At 33.9% G+C, this 24,176-nt stretch overlaps 1 protein-coding gene and 1 long non-coding RNA gene across 3 annotated transcripts in view; one reads left to right on the forward strand and one right to left on the reverse strand.

The window, feature by feature from the left end:
• Nucleotides 1–14,745, reverse strand: LOC111719178. The gene is made up of 3 exons (XR_002769432.2): nt 14,434–14,745; nt 7,898–7,961; nt 1–265 (listed from the first exon to the last, which is right to left on the reverse strand). It is a non-coding gene; the product is annotated as an uncharacterized LOC111719178 (long non-coding RNA).
• Nucleotides 14,311–24,176, forward strand: part of CFAP161 (cilia and flagella associated protein 161) — a 20,688-nt gene continuing 10,822 nt past the window's right edge. The window contains exons 1-3 of one of the 2 annotated variants that reach the window (XM_031955650.1): nt 14,311–14,479; nt 15,197–15,286; nt 20,095–20,327. In XM_031955650.1, coding sequence (XP_031811510.1) covers nt 14,411–14,479; nt 15,197–15,286; nt 20,095–20,327 — 392 coding nt within the window. In that variant the 5' untranslated portion in view covers nt 14,311–14,410. The remainder of the gene's footprint in view (nt 14,480–15,196; nt 15,287–20,094; nt 20,328–24,176) is intronic. The other variant, XM_023496752.2, reaches the window with a different exon arrangement.

Genomic DNA, 24,176 nt, shown 5'->3' on the forward strand with positions numbered 1-24,176 from the left:
ATCTAGGACCAATACTAGCACTAAGGTGGGAGTGTAAAAGGAACCTTTGTCAGCTAAATAAGAAAGCTTAATCTTGAATTAGTGTAGTTACTGGATATATTTAAATCTCATCTTCCAACTTATTATCTTGAGGAAGAAAAGGAGAAAAAAGTGGTAGTAACGTGGGAGAGGAAGAGCAAGGAATTGATAATAGGAGCTTTCTGCTTGACCTTGAAAAGATCAAACTGCTGATGCTGGAAGCTTGTTTCAGTACTCATTAGGGAATCTGCAATAAGACAGAGAGAAATAAACAAAAATCAACTAATAGTATTTTAAAAATTTGAGGTACAGAACTGAAAGATTGTCATACAATTGCATAAAAAAATACTGTCGGGATCCCCATACTAAGACCACCCATCTCCTTTTGTACTATTCGGAGACACCCTTATTTCTAGAGCTAAGACCCAGCATATAAACTGTGTCCTGAAGTTGGTGTAACAATGAACCTTTGTCCTTACTCTCTGAATCGATTCTGCTGCAGTTAAATAACAGAATTGGCTCAGATAAACATTGGTTTGATAAAAAACCTCAGAAATCAAGTTCGGGTCAGGAAGACCTACTATATATAAACTTTTTTTTCATTAGGCAAACTTTCCTCATTGTTGCTGTTATCCCTCATTGCCCAGCTCTTTGTCTAGTCCCAATAATATGTAACAAGGCTCAGCCTCACTGCCATAGGTCTAGAAGAAGATCCTGGGTCTAGTTTCTTTCCTCCAACAGAAAAAGACTTTTTAATCTATAACTCTGTGAGTAATTTGCTTTTATTTTACCTTAACAGTTAGATAGACTTAACCGTTGGTATTATAATCTCTGTGGCTCTTTGGTCATTTATTTTCAGTTTAATAATACAAAAGACCAGAATATGGAGTAAACCTTGCTCAGTAAGATTTCTGGCTCTAAGAAAAGATGCAGACTATACAGAAAGAAAACTGTGAAGAATGAATGTAAATTAACACATGCTATGTTCACTTTTTCCCCCTTTTCCTTCAGTTTTGTTTTCCTCTTGTGGTTTTTCTCTTTTGTTCTGCTTTTTCTCTCCCCATGTGATTCATAAAGAAACGTATATTTAAAATTTATGCACATGTATAACCAGAAAAATAAAGAAAACAATAAAAAAGTAACAAAGAAAAGATGTAGACTCAATTTGGATTTAGAAATATTTTAGGAAGAACATTAATAAACTTGAGAGTGTCCAGAGGAGGGCAAACCTGATGGTAGGGACCTTGAGACCATACTCTGCCATGATTAGTTGAAGGAATTGAAAATGTTTAGAGAAGAGAAGCCACTAGAGGACATAATAGTTGTCTATAAGTATTTGAAAGTACGTTTTTAGAAAGAGTCAGATTTATTCTTCTTAGTACCAGGTGGCAAAACTAAGAACAATGGAACAAAGTTGCAAAGAAGTGATTTTAGTTTGACATGAGGAATAACTTTCTAATATTGAGAGTTGCAAAAGAATAGCTACTTGCCTCTGAAAGTGGTGGGCCCTCAAGCAGATGTTAGCCAAACATGTATTGGGGAAACTGTGGGAGAAATTTTCCTTAATGAATAATCAACACCTAATCATATTTACATTAAAGCATTTTCAAATAAAGATACATTTTTATAGAATTTTATAGAATTATTGACTAGATTCTTTCTAGGATTACTATACAGGATTGTAGAATTTAAAACTAGAAAGAAATTCAGATTGAATAGGCCATTTCTCTTCTTTTACAGATGAGAAAACTGAGACCCAGGAAGAGTCTTGTCCAAAGACTTTCAGTTATGCATGCCTAAAGAATGGGGCTGATATTTATCTCCTATGGATATTGAATATCCACCTGGAGGCAGCTGATGAAATTATTGTCATAATGATAAATAATGAGCCTTTGGAGAAAAGGCCTTGAAAATTCAATCCTCTAAACTGATAGCTACTAATTATCCCCAAGGATTTGTAGTTATATTTTATTATAGCTTCTCTCTTGCTCACACCTGGATTACTGCAATAGCCCATTGATCTCTCAGCCTCATGTCTTCCCCCACTCCAAATCAACCTTCACTTAGCTGTGAAGTTAATCTTCTTATAATGCTGGTTTGACCATATGCTCCTCCTCATCCAATAAACTCCAGTGGTTCCCTATTACTTCCAGGAAGTACTATAAAATCTGCAGACTTTCAAATCTCTTTATAACTTAGCCCCATTCTTATTTTCCAGTCCTTTTAGACCCTAGTCAGAAACCTTGAAATTCTAGTCATGTCATTTGTGGTTCTGTTTTATCATATTCTTAAAACTGAAATAATAAAAATCACTATTGAAATAGCCTTTTATATCACTTTTATGAACTCTCCTAGATCAGCTGGCCACTGATGTCATTTGGTGATTTATACAATGTCAAGATCTTGTCCAAGAAAGGTTAAGCACGAGGCTTAGGAAAAGAGCATAGTTGAACAGTGTGGGTTAGTTGCAGTAAATCTAGTAAAGGAGCAGGACATCAGTAAAGAAGCATAAGCTCCCTGAAGATCTGAAGCAGTGTCCAAGAAGTCTACAGGACAGTTTCAGGAGCTATCATAAGAAAATTCCTTAAAGCCCACGATAAGAATAAGAGCCAGTAACAGAGGCTGAATACAACAGAGTAGAGTGATTCTGCAAGAATAATTTTAGCAGCACTCAAGATCAGAACAAGCTTGCTATGAACAACCTAAATATGTTTTTAAGTTGTACTGGAAGCAAGAAAGAGATCAAAGAAGAAAGAAGATTGCTATTTCAGGTAGATAGGATTACTGTAATGGATGACAGTGAGAAGATGACTGATCAATTTTTGTTTTGCTTTTTTTTTTTGGTAAGGATAGTGATCTTTGAATTGGAAAAGAAAAAATTTCAACACAATCATGTCAAATGGGGAAGGGGTACATTTTCCATAAAGCTTCAGCTCCGAAAGATGGGGCTGAATGAAACTATAAGGATCTCAAATGCTGTGAACATGCATGTCTACAGTGATTGCATAGGGTAGATGAGACAGATGATGATTTTTGAAAGGGGAAAACAGTTATGGTGGTACCTGGCCTAGGACAGTGAATAACACCTGCAAAGCGTTGCTGAGGGTATGTGAAAAAAAGCTGAGATGGAAAGAGTATTTTTTTGATGTTAGTTGCATAGTAGTGAGTGGCAGAGCTTCTGAAAAAATATCCTGTGTGAGTGGCTCTGCCCAACTTTTAGTCTGATTACACTAAAGGCTATATCTTCTCTCCCTCCAAACATAAGGAATCAGAAAAGATAACTTTCCGTATTATTCATTTTTGCTATGAAACCCTAAAATCTGAATTGTGTACTTTTCTTATTGTTTTACTAAATGTTTTAAAGCCAAATAAATGTTTTTCTTTAATAATATTCCTTCCTTGTTTGGCCTGTCAGTATGATGCTACTATAAGTTCAGATAAATTTAACATGATGAAGGCTAAACCAAGGGTATGATGATAAATGTTTAATAACTGACTGAAAAATCCTCCCAATTTTAAGTTCATTATTTATATTTTCTCTGTCCCTCTTTTAAGTCTAAGTAATCAATACATCAATAAACCAATAAATCAAATCTCAATTTGAGTATTTATGTTGTGTGAATACTAATACTGAAAATTTAATAATTAGTTCTTGAGAGTCAGGTAGAGCTGGCTCTAGCATATCTTTGGGCTGAGTAAAGTATTCTTATTAATCATATTTATTCAAGAGAGTACTATATGTGAATACAAAACTAAACATTTGAGTCATAAATTTTTTGTTTAATATTTTGTTATTATTCTGAACTTGAAAATACCACACAAAATGAGCTTTTCCATAAAATATTAAAGACACTCTACCTCTCAATGCTGGGCATTTTCACTTGGCTCTCCTTTCTCATCTCTGCCTCCTAGTTTTCTGACTTCCTTTAAGCTACTGCTAAAAGTCTATCTTCTGCAGGAAGCCTTTCCTAATTCCTTCTCTTAATCCTAGTGCTTTCCCTCTATTAATTATTTTTACTTATCTTGTAGCTTGTTTATATAAATTTGTTTGCTAGTTGCATCCTCCAATAGATCATGAGCTCCTTCAGAGCAGGGACTGTATTGTGTCATTCTGTGTATTCCCAGAGCTTAGCACAGTACCTGGCGCACAGTAGGCACTTAATGCTTATTAAATAAATGATAACTACAGGTGAGGCCTGTAAATGAAAGTGGGAATCTTTGTTTCATAGAGACTGATTTTCTTTTCAAGTTACAATATATTCTGCATGCTACTTTTAAAACTATTCTGTTAATTGGTGATTTCTTCTGTGATTTTTATTTTCTTATCAATTTTTGCATTGCTATTACAATATTATTGTAATGTTACAATTGTATTATTTGTAATATTATAATAATTGTAATAACATAATATTACTACAATGAGGAATCTCAACTCCTACCCTTGTAACAAATATTCCAATTAAGAAAATTTCCACAATGACCATTTCCAAAAATGTGTGACTCATTCTACATGTCGAGTCCATCATCTCTCTGTCAGGGAGTGGGTAACAAACTTCATCAGTTCTCTGGAATTGTGGTCATTACATTGATCTGAGTTCTTAGATCTTTTAAAGTTGTTTTTCTTTATATTACATTTATTGTGTATGTTGTTCTCCTGCTTCTGTTCACTTTATTCTGCATCAATTCATATAAATCTTGCTATTTATAGTTATTGTTCAGTAGCTTTTCAGTTGTGCTTGATTCTTCATGATAACTTTTTGGCAGGTTTGCCATTTCCTTCTCTAGCTCATTTTACAGAAGAGAAAACTGAGGCAAACCAGATTAAGTGAGTTGGCCAGGTCATAGCTAGTAAGGGTCTAGCCAGATTTAAACTCAGGTTTTCCTGACTCCAGGTCCAGTATTCTATCTACTGTGCCATCTAGCTGTAGCAAATCTTCCTAAAATCTTCTGATATCTCTTTTGTCAGTTTTTTTTTTTTTTTTTCTGTGCAACTTGGGGGCTTGGTCCCAAATTGCTTTCTAGAATATTTGAATCAATATGGATTAAGGTCTGCTATCAACAGTGCTTTGAATGTGCTGGTTTTACCACTATCCATTCAGCATTTGTCATCTTATTTTTTTTTTTTATCTTTGCTGATATGCTAGGTGTGAGGAGAAACCTCAATGTTGCTTTCATTTGCATTTTTCTTATTAATAGTGATTTGTATCATTTTTCTCTTATATTGATATTGATAGCTTAGATTTCGTCTTTTGAAAACTATCTGTTCATATTCTTTCATTACTTATTAATTGGAGGATAGATTTTATTTTTAAAAATTTGAATCAATTTCTTATATAGCTGAGAAATCAGACCTTTACCAGAGAAACTTTCTGCAAGGATTTTCTGTTTTCACTTCTCTCTCCACCCTCCTCCACTGCCCAATAACTATTTCCTTTCTAATTTTAGTTCATAGATTTTATGCAAAAAATTTATGTAAAATTTATATTAAACTGTTCATTTTACTATCTATAATTCTCTATCCCTTGGTTCATTTTTCCTCTAATTTGTTTTATTTGTTTATTATTTGTTTAAAAGGTCAGAGACCTTTTATATCTAGGTCACATATCCATTTGAAGTTAATTTTGGTATAAAGTATGAAGGATTAGTCTAAACCTAATTTCTACCATACTTTTGTCCAGTTTTTTTTTAATCACATAGTATGTCTTTAGTAGCTAGCATCTTTGGATTTATTGAACATGGAACTACTAGGTTAATTTGCTTCCATATGTTCTAAACTTAATCTTTTCTACAAGCAATCTCTATTTTTTTTAAAAATGAGTACCAACTTGTTTTCAGAATTACTGCTTTGTGCTATAATTTGAGATGTGAAACTGCTAGGCCCCTTCTTTCCCCATTTTTCCATTATTTCTTTTGAGATTCATGATCTTTTTTTTTCTTCTCCAGATGAATTTTGTTACTATTTTTTTCTAATTCTATATAGTTATATTTTGTTTGGTACCATCAACTGGGGAATGACTTAGCAAATAATGGTAGATTAATATATTACAATACTACTGTGTTATATTTTATGGACCTTATAAGGCAAAGTGAGCAGAACCAAAAGAGCAATTTAAATCATAACATTAATATTGTAAAATGAAAAAGTCTAAAATATTTAAGAATTATGAACAACTAAATGTCCAACATTATTCTAGAGGATTGAAGAAGAACATTTGCTCATCTCATGGAAGAAAGAAGATGAATTAATATGCATAATAATTATACACATTTTGGTCAATGTGGGAATTTGTCTTTCTTTCCTCCTTTTTTTTCCTCCTTTCCCTTCTCCTTTCCTTATCTATTCTTCCCTTTCTCCTTTCTTTTTTCCTTCCTTCCCTCCCTCTCTTCCTTCTCTTTTCCCTTCTTTCCTTTCTCTTTTCCTTTCCTTTCTCCTTCCCTCCTTCTTGGTTGGACAGAGGGAGATAAAATAAACATTTTTAAACATTTTTAAATTTTTTTAACATTTTTAACATTTTTAAAAAGAAAGTATTTTACAACTTTCAAAGTGCTATAAGAATGTAAACTATGGAAGGAAAAAGAAGAAATAAAGAAGGCCTCAACTAGTGTGGTAGTCCTTTATGTAGAATTCTGAACTTTTATGAAAAAATAATATGCAAATAATTAGTAAATCCAAAATAAATACAGTGATTTTTAGGAGGGGAAAGGAGAACAACAAACAACTAATGGGGAAAACCTTTAAAGTTCAGAATTCAGCCTCTGTTTCCTCCTCTATTAAAAGGGGGAAGGATAAGAATTTTTGTAGCACTTACCTCACAGGATTTTTGTGATGATTAAACATGATAATGAAAGTAAATATATTTTGCAAACTCACCAAATAAATGTCATTTATTATGATTATTAATCATTATTAATTATTTTGTTTTACATTTAAAAAGAATTCCAGTCTGTTACATTTAGAGGACTTTAAACAATGATTTAAGCTAAGAACATTTTTGGCTCTGGCCTCAGAGTCCTTTATTTGATTGTAAATTAGATAACATTTCTTCACTTGGAGCTCTGGGCCCTTGTTCTAAGACAAGAAAACAAATATCAGAAGCCATGCTGGCTTGGGATATTTTATTTTCCATAAATGACAACTTTCATTTTTAGTGCTGCTAGTTAAAGATAGTCTTCTGCAAACTAACACATTCTTAGCAAATGATCCTAAAAGTTATTATGAAATTTTCTAATAAACTCTTTAATCATCTGCCAGGTATTTGGTATTCTGGCCCTAGCTTCACCACTAACTAGCTGTGTGACCTTGAGCAACATCCTTTAGCTCTCTGGGTTTCATGTTCTTAATATATAAAGGGAAGGAGTAAATTCATACCAGGATTTCCCAATCTAAACCATACTGCTTCTAGAGAGAAAATCTGAAATCTGTATTTTCCATTGCACTACCCTCGACATCATCATTTGGGGATGGATTTGAGAAATAAAGAGAAGGAAGGATCTGAGAATGAGAAGAACAGGGATATGGAAGAGAAAGAAGGAAAAAAGTTTTTGTTTTCTTTTAATAGGTGTTTATTGTTCTCTTCTATTTTAACATTACTTAGATTTCCCCTTATAGCTTGTCCTCTCTTCACACACCCAGAAAATCTTCTTTTATGACAAAGATTAAAAAAAGGTGAAAAAAATTAAGTAAAACTGATTAATATATAAAAAATTCTGACAAAATACATAATGTTCTATACCCATAGCACTCTGCCCCACCCTTTCTATACATTAGAAACATCTCCTCATAGCTTTTCTTTGGGGTCCACCTTGTTCTTTATAATTTTGCAACATTTTTTGCATTTTGTTTAGAAGCTGTTGATTCCCTTTAAATTGTAGTACTCACTGTGGTTTTCTTGTCTCTGCTTATTTCATTGTGCATCTGTTTATGTAAATCTCTTCATGCTTTTCTATAGGAACAATTTTAAAAGTTAAAGATTTTAGGAAGTAAGGGCCTATGGTTTAAATGAATAAATAAAAATGTATTTATTAAGCACCCATCATAATATTGTATTATATGATGTGCCAGGTCCTTGGGGATACAGATACAAAAGTATTCATCCCTGTTCTCAAGGAACTTACATTCTTAAAAAAGAAGATAACATAGGGGAAGGGTGGACAGGGAATTATTATATGGATAGTCATAAAGATGATGAAGGAGACACAGAGGGCTCTTCCTTTGTACAAGAAGCAAAAATAGTATTAACTTGATTATTGTCTTTCAGTGTAAGGGATGGAAAGGGTATTTGAAGGTGTCATGTATGTTCAGAAACAGGGTTAATGGAAAGATGATACAAGATGTCTAGAGAAAATAGATGTGAAGCGTTGTTTGAAGGCTACTAGATATCATATATCAGTCAATTTGTACTAGTTCACTGCCATTAACTCCAGGGACAGAGTTATAAAGTTTAGAGGGTTAACTCACTCAGAAAAGGGGATATGGTGAACTAGATGAGTAGGGGCTGGCATCAGAACATGGTTAGAAAGATATCACAAGAAGTCTAAGGTGGTTAGATATGTGTAGAGTATGTGGCAGTAAAAGACTATAAAAATTTACAGTGGTTTGAGAGTTGTGGTCTATATATTTTTGTAGCTCTTTTCTAGCTCAAGAATTCTATGAGTCTTCTTCCTTCTTCCATTAATCCCCTCTTTCCTTTAAATTTTTTTCTTTTTTCTTTAAGTCTTTCCAATTAAGGATTTAATAAAACTGCTTTAAGGTTTTATAGATATATTTTTGTTGCCTCTATTTAAATTTCTTTCCTGCTGATCAAGCTTAGGGATAGATTGATCCCTAAAGCTAGATTGTTTATTCTAATTGGCTACATTACAGCCATCTACTTCGAATCCATAGTATTGTTTATTGTCCTATTATTTCTGCATAACTGTTTCATTTTTTTTCTTTTTTGACCTGCTGATCAAGGCTTCCACAATGTAGGCCCCCAACTCAGTGTTTCTTAAGAATCTCTTACAATTTTCCCATATCAATTTTGTTTTTGTTTTTGTTTTTTACTATACCTTGTTCATGCCATTCTCTCCACTTAGAATGATCTTTCTATTCCCTTAATCTTCATATATTTAAATTCTGCTCATCAAGCTTCAGTTCAAATTAACTTTCACCATGAAGCTTTCATTGTTCTTCTTAACTGGAAATGATCCCTCCATTTTGGAACTCTTGTAATACTTTCTCAGCAGAGTGTAAATTCTTGGAGTGCAAGGGACAAATTTATTGCCTCTAACTAATGTCATAAACATAGTTGGTACTCAATAAATAATTATTGGACGCATGAAGAAATGAATAGATAAGCTGCTTATCTGAGAATCATATAATCTTTTCTAAAAGCATGAATCAGACACGTGGGAAACTGTATTCCAAATCAGATAAAGTCTGGAATTAGAATGATACATTTTGTTTTTTAATTCTCCCTATATTTTTTTAACTTTTTTGCAGCAATATAAGTAGAGTTTCCTCCATTGCTTCATATTAACTAGGTAATATATTCATCAGGGAACAGTATATCTGGCACACAAGTTCCAGTCTGTACAGATAACATGTATGTAAAATGCTTAAAAATATATCTTTGACTAAGATATGATTCAATGTTTAAAGCCTGAAGGAATATGAATGGGTTCTTACAAAGAATCTGTTTTGATTAAAAACTAACTACTAGATCACGTATGGGAGTGCAGCAGTTTTTTGAGTTTGCCAACTTCTGTGTTATTAATAATCTTCATATTAAAAAAAAAACTAAACATAATCCTACTTAAAAAAAGTGTTTATTTTCTATTGATTCCAATTGCCCAAATACCTTTTACTTAATCCAAGATAATTTTAAACTCTGTCTCTAGTTCGATTTGTCCTGGTTTCTTTGATTATTTTATTTTCAATGCAGAGGTCTGATACAACCATTGATTTCCAGCCTAGTTCTTTTCTAGAACCATTCAAATGATTAATTTAAATCCTCTTCCATATGACAGCTCTTAAAAAAATTTATTCAGTCAGATATAATTCTTGACCCAAATTTAAAAGACATTTGTATCTACTCTTTGAATGAATGATTTTTGTTTTATTTTGTTTTTAAAATTGGGTCTCTCTAGTCTGGAATCAGAGCAAGTCATTTATGAGTTCATTCTCACTACTGATCCAAAAGAAAGCTTCAATCTGCTTTGCTTCTAGTCTGGGCCAAATCTCCCCTCCTTAGGGCAACCTGCTGTCCCTCCCAATTCTGAGGGCTCACTACATTGGGATCAGACTTAGTGCAGATACCTGATCAGATTAGCCCACTGTAACTCAGAACTTCTAAATTCAATTAATAAGTGAATCCACATTGAGAATTTACAGAGCCCAGATTAAAAGATTCAATTTAGCAATTCTTTCTTGTAGAGGTGAGAGTTTATGCTATGGGAATAGAAGACTGGCATCACTAAGTAAAAGGGAATAGAAAGAAGAAAAGAGATGTAGCCAGGGCCTTGGGAAATACCTATATTTAGTAAGCAGGAAAAGGTCAACAACAAAAAAAAGTTATAAATATGGAGGAGATTTTGGAGTAATCAGAGAGATATAACTAGGAAAGAAAAGAGGAGTAGAAGCCAAGAGAAGAAATAGAATAAAAAAGAAGGAAAAGAAGGTTTTCCATAGCGTCCAATGCTACAGAAATATTAAGAAGGATAAAGTACAAAAGAAATCCATTAGCTATGGCATTTATGGGGTCATTGGAGACTCTGGAGAGGTCATTTTTATTAGACTAGTGCAGACAGATGTAAGATTTGTTTAGAGTGGGTGGAGATGAGGATGTTGATTATGTGACAGTTAAATATAGATAATTTTCTAGAAATGTGACAGTAAAGAGTTAAAAAGTTAAAATATGATGATATATTTTTTTTAATGAATGTTTATAAAAACACATAGGCAGTTACTATGGTTAAAAAACAGTATTTAAAGAGACATGTGCTGTTATTATTCTACTCGGAATTTCCAGGAGGGAAATTGATGTTATCTGTATTTCCCAGATGGAGATATTGAAGCACTAGGAAGTGAGGTGACTTATTCCAGATAACACAAGAGGATAATGAAACCAAAATCTGAAATAAAAAAAATCTTGAGTAGTTACCTAATATAATTTTTTCCTAATACAATTTTTAAAACAAAGGATCACTTTATATTTTATTTTGCTGGCTATTAAGAATGTGGCTGAGCTCACAGAAGCAACTCAACAACAACCCCATCAACATTTATTAAATACCTACTGTATACAACAAGAAGCAGTGTAACATAGTGGATAGAGTTCTGGCTTTGAAATCAGTTTTAAAAGTTGCTAAGTTATGTAGATTTTGTCTTTACATTTCTGGTATCCTTGTTAAGATCATTTTTTACTTAAGGTTACTGCATTAGTCAACAACTTTTGTTTACTTGATTCAAACATCTCTTTTTTAATCTGTCTTTCACCCGGCTGTCAAAGTAATATTCCTAAAGCATTGATCTGATGGTGTCATAGCACTTTTTGATCAGCTCTGGTGGCTCCTTATTACTTTGAGAAACAAATATAAAATCTCTTGATGAGCATTTGAGACCCTTCACAATGGGGCTCCAATCTACTCTTCCAAGATTATTATTATTATATGTTTTTCTTTTCTTTTTTTTTTTTTTTTTTTTTTGGCTTGAGGCAATTAGGGTTAAGTGACTTGCCCAGGGTCACACAGTTAGGAAGTGTTAAGTGTCTAAGGTCAGACTTGAATTCAGGTCCTCCTGACTTCAGGACTGGTGCTCTATCCACTGTGCCACCCCGCTGTCCCTTATGTTATTCTTCTTTATGCACTGTATAGTTCAACCATACTGACTTATTACTCACACATGACTCCATCGCCAGGCTTTTGCAGTAGTGGACCCCAATGCCTGGGATGTCTTTCTTCCTCACTTTTGCCTTTTAGAATCCCTAGATTCCATCGAAATCCAGCTCAAGAACTACCTTAAATTCACTTAATTTAGTAAGATATTTTACCTTATAAGTTTTACCCATAATTTAGGTAAGGCACTTCTTGATTCCTCCACTTGCCAATATTGGAAAAGCTCAGGGAACTGGGATTCCAAGCTCTGATAGATAGGTAAGTCTTTGCCTTATTTTTTTCCCAGAAGTAGGCCTCCATATCACTTGGGGCTACCATTTCTAAGCCTGCATTTGAAACATCATTCTTGTCTCATTTCATTTTTGTCTCTGTACTCAGTACCTCATATTTATTGATTAGTTGTTTCAAATCTCACCTCTAAAACTCCCTAGCATTGTGCTATGGGCAAGTCATATATAGCTTATCTGAGTTGCAGGAAGCCTTTTATGACTATAAGCTATAGACATTTTGGGATCTGCATTGGTGGTGGGGAATCCCCACATAATAGTAGCTTTTTGATATACTGATATTGTTAAAATGTTCTGTGCTAGTCACTGGAGACATACAAAGCCCACAATAATTGATTTCTAAGAACTTAAAATATATTTACTTCCTCTACCCATAACCAACTAAACATATAATTATTATTTCTGTTTTATTTTTGTTCAGTAGTCAACATAGTGGAATAAATTCTAGATGAGTAGGCATGGGCGCACTTATATGGGAAAATTTCTCAAAAAGAGTAAATGTAGTGGAAATACATACAAATTAAGAATCAGAATTTTTGATTTGAATTCTGATATCAATCATGTGTCTTTGGTCAAGTCATTCAATCTCTGAGCCTCAGTTTTCTTATTCATAGAATAAGAACAGTAGAACCTATCCTACTTAGTTCCCAAAGTTGCCACAAGGGCCAAATAAATTTTTATAGAAATAAATAAATTTCAAAGCTCTATACAAAAGGAAAGAATTAATAAAGTTTCTATTTTAATTTTCCTTACTTCTTTAAAAGTAAGGAAGCTACTAAAAGTAGAAAGGTGGCAAAACTTACAAAGTAATCATTATTATAAAGAGAGAAACAACCATTCAAAATCAAGAAGAAATGAGGCAGTAGCAATCAAGTTTCAGGTCTGGAACTAAAATTAGACATTAAAACTGAAATGGCTATGAATATTTGACCAGGAAATACTGGGTTATATATCCATAACTGAGTTATAACCTAGTATAACTACTAGGGCTGTACCTCAAAGAAATCAAAGGAAAAAAAATGGACCCATGCAGCTCTTTTTTGTAGTGGCAAAAATTGAAATAAAGAGTATACACACTTGTTGGAGAATGGCTGAATAAATTATGGTACACTAATGTAATGGGATACTCTTGTTCTATAAGAAATGATAAAATGGGCAGTTTCAAAGAAACTCTGGAAGACTTACTTGTACAAACTCATGAAAAATAAAGTGGGCAAAACCAAGAGACTATTTTATACATTTATTAACACATTCATATATACAATATATTTAGTAAATATGAAGTATTAGAAACCAGAACACAGTGTACCTACAGGAAAATTTATGTCTACTTTTAAATAGTAAAGATAGTAAATAAAATATATATTAGATACTGTCATATTAAATGTCCTATGCAAATTCTTCAAAACACATATCCCTCCTTTGGTTTCAAGACAGAAATTTTCAGGGAAGAAACTGAATGTTATAAAGAGTGCTATGGTTCTAATATAAAAACAGTTCAGTGCTTTAAATTAAAACAAAACAAAACCCAACAGATTATTTTCCTAACTCCTCCACAAAGTGGAGCTGTATGTTCACTTTTTTTCTCTGAAGATCAGAGTACACTTTAGAAGCAAACCCAAACAACAACAAAAAAAATAAGCAAAATAAACAAACAAATCAACCACTCCCAACCCAAACCCAAAAAACACCTATATCCCAAATCAATATATACCCCAAACCTAAGAAAAACTTTCCTACTTTGGTCTTTAAGACAACTCAGTTTTGTTAAGTTTAAAGGTGTAGCCTCTAGTAGGATTTCAATTATTACTATCTATCCTAATCTTTCTTTTTAATTTCCTAAATTTGCTTATATTGTTGCAATACAAATGAAAAATATGCAATCCTGCAATTAAACGAGCTTCTGTTCTCGGCGAAAGGTCTCTGCTGGACAGTTTTTTTTCTTCTTCAAAACGCAGTCCAAGAAGGTGGGGAAATTAATTTTTTTAAGCCACTAAACTTCAGCTTCCTCCCTACATCCCCCTCCCCCCCTTCCCCAAGACTGGCCCCGCTTATCCTTATCTGGTCCCACTGGATAACAAGGAGGACATGAGAAATGGCCTCCTCTTTTATCCATTGGTCAGCATTGCCGCTGATACTGACCAATCTCATGGATTCTAGTTCTCCATGGCGACGGGAAACGCTAACAGAGCTGCTAGTGTATCAATTGTAGGAACAGTTGGAGAGTAGAGATGGCGAGAAAGAATTACCGAACCTGCGTGAGGATGGGCAACTGGAACGAAGATATCTTCCTAGAGGAGGTACCTGCTGAGGGGATGTTGCTGACTTCCCACCGCAGCGTGTTCGAACTGATCTGCTACTGAGAGTTCCTCTTTCCCCTTCGCCATCCGCTTCCTCGTTCAACTCCTCAGTTCTTATAAACTGATCTCCTACAACCGCTATATAGACCCCCGCCCTCCCTAAAAATCTATCTTCCAGTCTTCCCTCCCTCAGCCTCTTGACAATGATTTCTCTTTTCCCTGTTAGTTTATTGGTCCCCCCTACTCGTTCCCTCCACCACCCTCAGTCTTTCTTTCACTGATGCTCATTATTCCTTCTTCAGACGCTCCACACTACTTTCCTTCAGAATCTACTCAGTTTCTCAAAAGTGGTCTTCCACTGACCGTTCCCCCCATCATAATTAATATTAACCTTAGTAAAGTGCACAGTAAAGAGCGACTGGGAAATAGCTCAAGAAATTTAATTTTAAAATTAATTTAAATAAAGTTTTTGAATGAAGAGTCTAAAATGATGCCTGATATTGTTCAATCAAACCATTGATTAGTCAGCCAATCAATCAACTGACAAGTATTAAGAACCTACTATGTTTAGGTTACTATTCAATGAAAATCACTGACATTTTATTTAGAATCACTATACCAAGTTAAAAAAAATTAAAAACAGTCACACTTGTACATCCTGCTAAGTTGTTTAAATTGAATTTTCTCCCTTCCTTTTTTCCTTTTCCATTTAACCAGGAAATGATGAAAGATTTTTTGGAAAAAAGAGATAAGGGGCAGCTTCTTATACAAAGAAATAGAATACTTATTGCAAATCTCTTAAGAAAGGTAATTTAAAATTTTATTTTATCTTTTTATGGTTGGAAGAAAGCAAAAGTTATTATTTTATGTTATTGATGTTGCATGACTTCACACATTTTAATTTGTATTACAATGATATTCAGATGGTGCTATAATTGTTCAGATGGAATTACAAATAATGAGTCCAGAGTTGGAGGATGTAAGCTTTCAGCAAGATGAACACTGATGCATCTGAATGATTGAAAGCGAATTAATATGAAAAGAGGTGACCAAACAGATTGTACCATATTTTCTATCAATCAATCAATCAATCTGTCAGCACACATTTAAGTGGCTCCAATGTGCTAGGCAAAGCACTTGGCCAGCTTTTGAGGATGCAAAGACAAAAACGAAACAATCTCTGTTCTTGAGAAGTTTGCATTCTTTTAGGAAATATTTTGATTCAAGGTCTTTGTGCTTATTTATTCTTTTTTTCAATCTTTGTATTCCTCTGGGATTAAAGCTTTAACAGTATTGAATTTGAGTTCCTTCTTTTAATTGCTTTATTTACCTTGTAGTCCCTGACTCCCTTTTTTTCTTGTGTCTTCTTTTTAGAAGTATCAGTTCCTGGGGAAAGAACGAAAGTTGCAATCAACTCCTTGGTAGAAATTGACCTGTATTCCAAATCCTGTGGTACAATTCTATCCCTTGTCCCTTCCTCAGTCATATGATTTTCTTTCTCACTTGCTATGCAATTTCCTCTCCGATGTGCTCCCATATCCTTCTAAATACTGGATGCCATCAGATGCTCTGATTTTCTTTCTCCTTAGGCAGGATGCTGTCCACAGAGAAACAATAATCTCTCAGTGGAATCGGTCTTCTTATATACAAACTCTCTGAAATTAGATCCATGTTGAGGTCTTCATCTCCCAATACAAAATATAGCCTTCTCCTGGGAGTATTCTTTACTGAGATGCTTTTTTATCATTTACTTTATATCTCAGTTTCTTAAATTATGAGTTGGGACCCCATCTGGGATTTTATAACTGAATGTGGGAGGCATGAAGTTATGATTTATTATCAGTAAATAAATAAAAAAATAATTTTTAATTTAAAAATAATATTTTATTAATAAAAAATAAAATTTCAGTAAATGTTTGATTTGTATACCTATTTTATATACCTAGGGTAACAGAAAAATTTCTCACATGAAAACTCAAGTAAATTGCAAGTGGAAAAAGTTTAAGAAGCTCTGGTCTAGTTCACCCCAATCTGATAGAAGTGAGGTGGTACCTTAAAGCTATTTCTGCATTTATTCAATTATAGTGATTTAGAGTATTTTTCCATATGGCTATTGATTACTTGTATTTCTTGCTCTGAAAATTGCCTGTTCTTCATAAAGTTTGATCATTTATTAATTGAGGAATGGCTTTTATTCTTATAAATTTGAATCAGTTCCATAGATAGGTATATGTATGTGCTAATCTATGATTTTTTTCAAAGATTAATCATAAAGGAGAAGATACAGGGAGGGTAGAATGCAAGGATACATAGAAGAGAGATACAAGATCATAATAGAGGGAATGATAGAATCTTTATACTGTTTTTCAGTTTTTAGTCCGAGTTCTCCCTACTTCAGTGTCCATACACAATGTGAACCATATAAAGTTGAACTATTATTGAAGAACTGCTCAAGAAGAAATGGAATTAAATTACAACAAATGATTTCCTTTATATGTGGGAAGGTATTTCCTAGCAATAATGCTTAAGCATTATTAAGCTACCTACTAAATTTCTTTTGCATAGCTAAGAATAAAATAAACAATTGTTTCATTTAAATGACAATTCAATCTTAATTTCCCAGCAGCTGCTTGGAAGTATTGTGTCCCAGGTCTGGAAGTACTGTTAGAGAGTAAAGGGAGGCTATGGAAATTGGGCATAGGACATGCTAAAAGTATATTATATATTTTTTAATGAGAAATGTTTTTGCTAGTGGAAGTTTGGAGTATTTTTCCTGCTTTTTAAAAGATGTTACAAATAATGCTTTCTGTTGAGGAAGATGGATTTACTCAAAAAGGAGATAAAGGTTTTTTTAAGGAAGATTAAAAACTTGGAAATGTCTGTAGGCAACAAGGAAGAAACCAATAGAGAGGGAAAGAAAAATGGATAGATCATAGATGTTAAAAACATATGTAGAGGGTTGGCTCTCTTTTTGAGAGAGCAGAGAAAATAGAAATAATGTCAGAGAGATTTAAGATGAGGTGAGTATGAGATTGGGAAGGTCTTGGTGAATGGTCTTAATTTTATCTATAAAATATAAGGTGAGGTTCTTAGCTAAGCAGATAAATGAGTTTGGTTTTGGTGGGTCTTGAGATAAGAAAGTGTGAAACAGTTGCTATGATAATCAATTGGAAGAAAACAGAATTGCCTTGGTGTAAATGAGTATCCAGTTTATAAAGATAACTTTATAAATAATGTGGTCCCCTGATTTTAGAAGGGCTTCTGTTAAATCAGTAATCCTAAATCTTCTGGCTTTGGAGTCTGCCTCAGGAAACTCCCAAGCCCAATCAGTCTGATTCTGAATAGACTACTTCTTAATTTGAAAGCTTCTGGCCTTAGAATAGTTCCACAGATCAAATTTCTGAGACAATAGTGAATAGACCATTTCTCAGTTTATTGCTGACTATCACATAGATAATCTATTGGTCAGTGATAACCAAATTCCAGAGACCACTTCTCTAGGCCATAGGAGTAGCACATCAATGATAGAAAGCTGCATAAAGAGATCTCCTCTCTCTTAGGATTTTGCTAATTTCTTTTGAAATTTAGCCTACTTGTAACTGCATCACAATTACAATAAACTTTTCCTCTTGACTAGGAAATGAGTCCAAGCCTGCAAATTCTTTTGAGACACCTAGGACACTGGTCTATGACCCCAAACTTTTGGGGTTCCTTTCCCAACCTCAACACATCTAATCATTAGAGTTGTTTGCTCTAACTCTGTTCATTAGCAACACTGAACGAGATGAGGTGAGATCTTTCAAGACAGCTGTGAAAATCGAGTAAGGCTTCATCTATTTCAAAGTTTGAGTAGGCCTGAAGGACTTTAAGCATTAAGTTAAGGGCATATTAAGCCTCCTCCCTGCTATCCTCCTGAGGGCATACTTAAGCCCCCTCCCTGCTATCCTCCTGAGGGCATACTTAAGCCCCCTCCCTGCTATCCTCCTGAGGGCATACTTAAGCCCCCTCCCTGCTATTCTCCTGAGGGCATACTTAAGTCCCCTTGTTATCCTCCTATGACATCAGTGTCTTTCTGTTTAGGTCAAATATAGGCAACTATGTACTTATTGGTCAAGTTCAATTTCTTGGGTAGTTCCCGAGTTTAGAATATAAGATCCTCAGCCAATAAGGATGAGGGTCAGTGGTGGGAGGGGGTATTTGTGTTAGGGATAAAAAGTGTTGATCCTGCCCCCGAAGATGCCTCCTCCCTTTGATTGTCTGCTCGATGGGTGGGATACCCTGATTCTCATGAGAACATATAATAAACTTTGCTTTGCTTCTAGATATCTCTCTAGCTTTTTTTTATTAAATGCTGTCAGAACCACACAACACGAATAGTAATAAAAAAGACAGATGTTGGGACTAAGGGTATGATTGATGATAAGAGAACAAAGGATTTAAGAATTGAGGATATTGTAAAGTTGAACTGGCTCACTGAATCATTTGTAGATGGAGAAAAGAATATGAATATGAATAGGCTGAGGAACTAGGAAGTTTGGGGAAATTGAGGGAATTTCAACATATATGTTGAAAACTCCTATTATGAAGGCAAGGATTAGGGGAGGAAGAGAAACTGTGAGCTAAGTATTGAGCTCATTATAAAAGGAAGGAAAATGTCCTGCGAAGTCAGTAGATTGCAGCCACTAAGTTCTGGACTGAGTCATAAATTTGGAAAGAATGATTCCTCCAAGGAAGAGAGTTGTTGAGTTATGGCAGTGAAAAGAAATTCTGTAAGTAGTAATGGGGAGCAAGTTTTCTGACTTCCTAATTAGATACAATGAGTTGGGATTGGAGTATGATAAAAGATACAATCAATACTAGAAAAAAAGGCCAGGAATAGACAATGGGAGGATCATGAAAGGAAGGAGTTTAAATTAAAAGGAAGTTTATTAGAGTACAATGGAAAAGATGGGCAGATTTAGAATGGGACATCTTTAGTAAAAAGAAGAGGGAGGATTACAATCAAGTCAAATCATATTAGGAAGTGTTGATTAAGGACTGTACTAAGCTTTGGGGGGATACAAAGTTAAAAAAACAACATACCAAAACCAAAACCAAAAATAGTCCTTGTTCTCTAAAAGTTCATAGTCTTGAGGGGAGTGGAGAGGAGAGTAAGATATCATGTAACCATCTATGTATAACAAGATACATACAAGAGAAAAGGCACTAAGATTAAGAGGGACCAGGAAAAGTGAATGAGAATGAAATAATAGGGGACATTGAAGTAAATTTTTTCTTTGGCTGTCAGATTTTCAGTATCATTGAGATGAAAAGAGTAGAAAGAAGCAAGAGTGTGGTAACCACTGACTGAAGAATAATCCCTGGCAGAGTATCAGTATTTGAGGGGAGCTCTGCTAATGCAGACAGGTGATTAGAAATTTCAAGGTCTTGTTATGACTCTTAATCTCCCGGCAGCATCTGGGAGGTATCCCAGGTCTGGCAATATTGTTGGAGAGAAGAGAGACTATGGAAATTGGGCATAGAATATGCTAGAAGTATATTTTTTTGATATGAAATGTTTTTAAAAGCAGCGCTTTGGAATATTATTTTTCTTGCTTTTTTTTTTAATATTACAGACAACACTTTCTGTTATTGAAGATGGACTTATTCATTATGGAGATAAAGTATTAATTATGAATCCTGACTATACAGATCCTTCAGGTGGTCAAGTTGTATTTGGCAGATTAGCATTGGCAGTGACTCCAGAAGAAATGAAAGCACACATGAGTAATGAGATAGAGGTGCCCTGTGAAGTGACTGCTATGCCTGATGTGAAGCCAATTGGCAGAAACACATTTATCATTTTAAGGTAGCAATACTTTGTTACTTTATTTTGGAATAAATATCAATTTAAAGTTATATTTTAAAGCTGTTCTAAAAGGTGGAAGTGGCTTGATTAAAAATGATGGGAAACAACATGTAAAATAATTCATTTTTATTATTGAATATCATTGGGATTCTATGTTATCTTCTATCAGTTATCTTCATTTTTCAAAGATAGAACTGACTGGCAAGCACTCTGTCCAAAATGTCAGAGTTCATTAGTCAAGATGATGAAAATAGATAGTATGTGAGTGGAACAGATTCTGGGACCTTTATTCTTAGAAAGATATAGCTCTAGTGGCCCATTTTAATTATCTGTCACAACAACAAATGAATTTTGGGTAAATGAAAACAGGATTAGAACTGAGAGCTACTCAAGAATTGGGTGAAGAAGGTCTAGAAAAAATGAGGCAATAGAAAAATAAGTGCTTTAAAAAATAGCATGGCAACAAATGGCAATTGAGGCAATGTAAGTGTATGTGGGCAAATCCAAGTAGCCCCTATAACCATTTACAAATGACTTTTTACTTCATTTACATTTAATTTGCATATATTGGCCAAACTAGACTTAATTCTCATGCTTTTCCAATAGTTCTTTAACTGAAGTCCATGATTTTTTAAAATGCTTTGATAATTCTATTTCAACATAGCTGATTTATTTCCTTCAAAATTTATACATATTTTATTTTATGCATTAAAAAGCCCCCAGTGTTTTGAGAGGGGGTCTGTAGACTTCAATAGATTAACAAAGGCATCCATGACACAAAAAAGGTTAAGAAACCCTGCTTTGGACTTGTCAATTTCCATTCTTGCTCTATATGTAGGAGAGTTGGCTCTCTTGAGAATATAAAAATATTACTTATTTGTCTCTGTGATCTCATTTTTAGAATAAGTTTACCAGTAAGTAGAAGGAACAGGAGACATGAAACAGCTCCTCTTCTTTTGATGAGATTTCTTTCAAAGTGTTAAACTATTTCTTTTTGCACATGATATGATGTAACACTTGGAAAATGCTAAAGATTCAACTAAAAAACTAGTTGAAATGATAAACAATTTTAACAAAGTAACAGGATGTAAAATAAATCCAAATAAATCATTAGCATTTCTATATATCACCAACAAAACCCTGCAAGAAAAAATAATACCAGATATCCCATTTAAAATAAATGTAGACAGTATAAAATAACTGGGTATATACTTGCCAAAAAAAACATAGGAACAATATGAAAACAATTATAAAACATTTTATGCATATAAAGTCAGATTTAAATAATTGAAGAAATATTCATTGTTCATGCATAGGCAGAGCCAATATAATAAAAACTACAATTCTAACTAAGTTAATCTATTTATCCAATGTCATCCCAATAAAATTGCCAAAAATTCATTTTCTTGTTAGGGAAAAAAATAATAAAATTTATTTGGAAGAATAAAAAGTCAAGTGTAAAGAAAGTTAATTTAGCAATATCAGATCTTTAACTAAGGTCTCATTCTCAAAGTTATCTGGTATTGGCTAAGAAATAAAAAAGTAGATCAGTGGAACAAATTATATATATATATATATATATATATATATATATATATATATATACACACACACACACACACATATACACATGCAATACACAGTAGAAAATGAATATGGTAACTTTGCATTTAACAAATATGTTTTTCATTTTGCATCTACATTGCATTAATTTGATAATAAAGCATGAATGATCTGCTAAGGGAAGATCCTCAGGATTTCTGGTCAAGGCAGGAACAACTGCTATTTACATTCAAAATGAATCAATCAAAATCCAAACAGTGACCAAATGGAGTTTGGCCTAGACCCTATTGGTGACCAATTAGAATCTGATTGGTTTTGGTTTAAGGCCTGGTCCTTAAGAAAGAAATCAAGCCAGTAAACTCCAAGATACCTCCTTGCAAAGTGCAAAAGAGAAAAAGAATGCTTTTAAGAACATCTGTAGCTGAGGGTATGATAACCTACGTGGACAAAGGGAGGAAAGAAGGGCAGGTGGGAAGGATGGAAGGAAGGGAAAGCAAGGAAGGAAGGAAAGAAGGAAGGAAGGAAGAAATGAGAAAGGAAAGAGAGAGGGAAGAAGTGAGGAAGTTCAAAATGTAAATCATTATCATTTCTACTTTGTCCAGAAACTCGAAGTGTCTTCCTCTCCCAGAATCATTCATTCATTTACTTATTTATTTAGATTTTTTTGAACTGGATGAAAGAGAAGATTCTTTGCCTCAATTGCTGCTAGCCTTAATTACTAAATGAGTGCAGCCTCAGTCAAAGTGAGACCTGGTGAACACTTTATCTGCTAAAGGCCAAGGTCTCTCATTTCATCCAGGGTCATCTCCAGTTATCTTGATCTATATCTTTTCATTGGACCCAAATGGCTCTAGAGGGGAAAGTAAGGAGGGTAACCTTGCACAGCCTCCCTCACTTAAATCCAACTCATTTGCTTGGCATGGCATCACCTTCCTGATGTCATGGTCCTTTTCGAGAATGAAGGACAAACAACAATAATAAAGTATCAAGGACTTAGCATTTTCCATTATCTTCCAGGAAGATCAAAGGGCAAAATATAACCTAGTGATTTTGCAATCAATCACAAAAGCTGAAATTTCTTTGGTGCCTATCTACTTTTTCATTTCATCCTCTACTTTGCTACTCATGCCTTGACTTCCCCACAAACACTATTTCCTTAGCTTCTTTCATGAGGATTACTTAAACAGTAATGTTTTTTGTGTACCTGATTGCAGAACAATATGCACAGACAACAAAACTATTATTCCTTTTCTCAAAGAGCCTACAATTTAGGCATAAATGCATATATATATCCCTCAAATGAAAATTAATATAGCATAGTGATACATAAAATATCTAAAGGCACAGAGGGATCCAAAATAACCAAAAGGACCCAGACACTGCCATGTCTGTTCCTTCTATTATAACTTTTCAAGACTGGCATAGTATGATGGAATAAGCACTGATTTGGGCTTCAAGGCTCTGGATTTGAATTTATGCCCTGATATTTACCATACCCTAATAATTTCACTTAGTAACTCTGTGTCCTAGGTGACTGTCTAGGACCATACATTATGGAAAACTGTGTATCTGCATAAATTGAAAAAGTTTTGTCATCTAGAGCTATCCACACTGATGAAATCACAGGTCTGGACCAAAAGAGAAAAAAGGAAAAGTGAAGGTTTAAGGCCAAAGCTGTTAGTCCCATGCTGTAAACAAACTTTAGCATTCCAGCTCAGCCAGACTGGAAATCTACGCATTTCCTAATGTATCATTCTCATTCTTGCCTCTAACTATGTGTTAATAACTATAGAAAATGGCTAGGTATACCTGACCAAGATAGGCTTAATTCTTCTTTGACTTTTGTGTTAAGTACACTAACCTAACTATATTATCCTAAAATATATATAACTTAAATATATAATCCACTAACTAAATGCAGGATCCCACTACTATAACAATTACTTAATTTCTCCATGGTAGAATGGATTCCCCACGTTGAACTCTGATAGTAATACTTTATCATAGAAGAATGTAGTATATGATACATTAAAAAGTATTGAATTTTGAATGAGAGAACTTGAATTTGAATTCCTTCTTTGTTCACCGTGTTAACCTGGGAAGTCACTTAACTTTTAATGGCCAGAGTTTCCTTGTGTCTAAGATGGACTAGATCAGTGATGTTAAACTCAAATAGAAATGGATCTTTGTGTACCATGTATTGACTTAGAAAACCATAAATAAGCATTCTTTCATATTTTTATTTATTATGTTAAATATTTCCCTATTAATTTTTACCTGTTTGGT

Source organism: Sarcophilus harrisii, chromosome 2 (genome assembly GCF_902635505.1).
Source record: "Sarcophilus harrisii chromosome 2, mSarHar1.11, whole genome shotgun sequence".
NCBI lineage: Eukaryota > Metazoa > Chordata > Mammalia > Dasyuromorphia > Dasyuridae > Sarcophilus > Sarcophilus harrisii.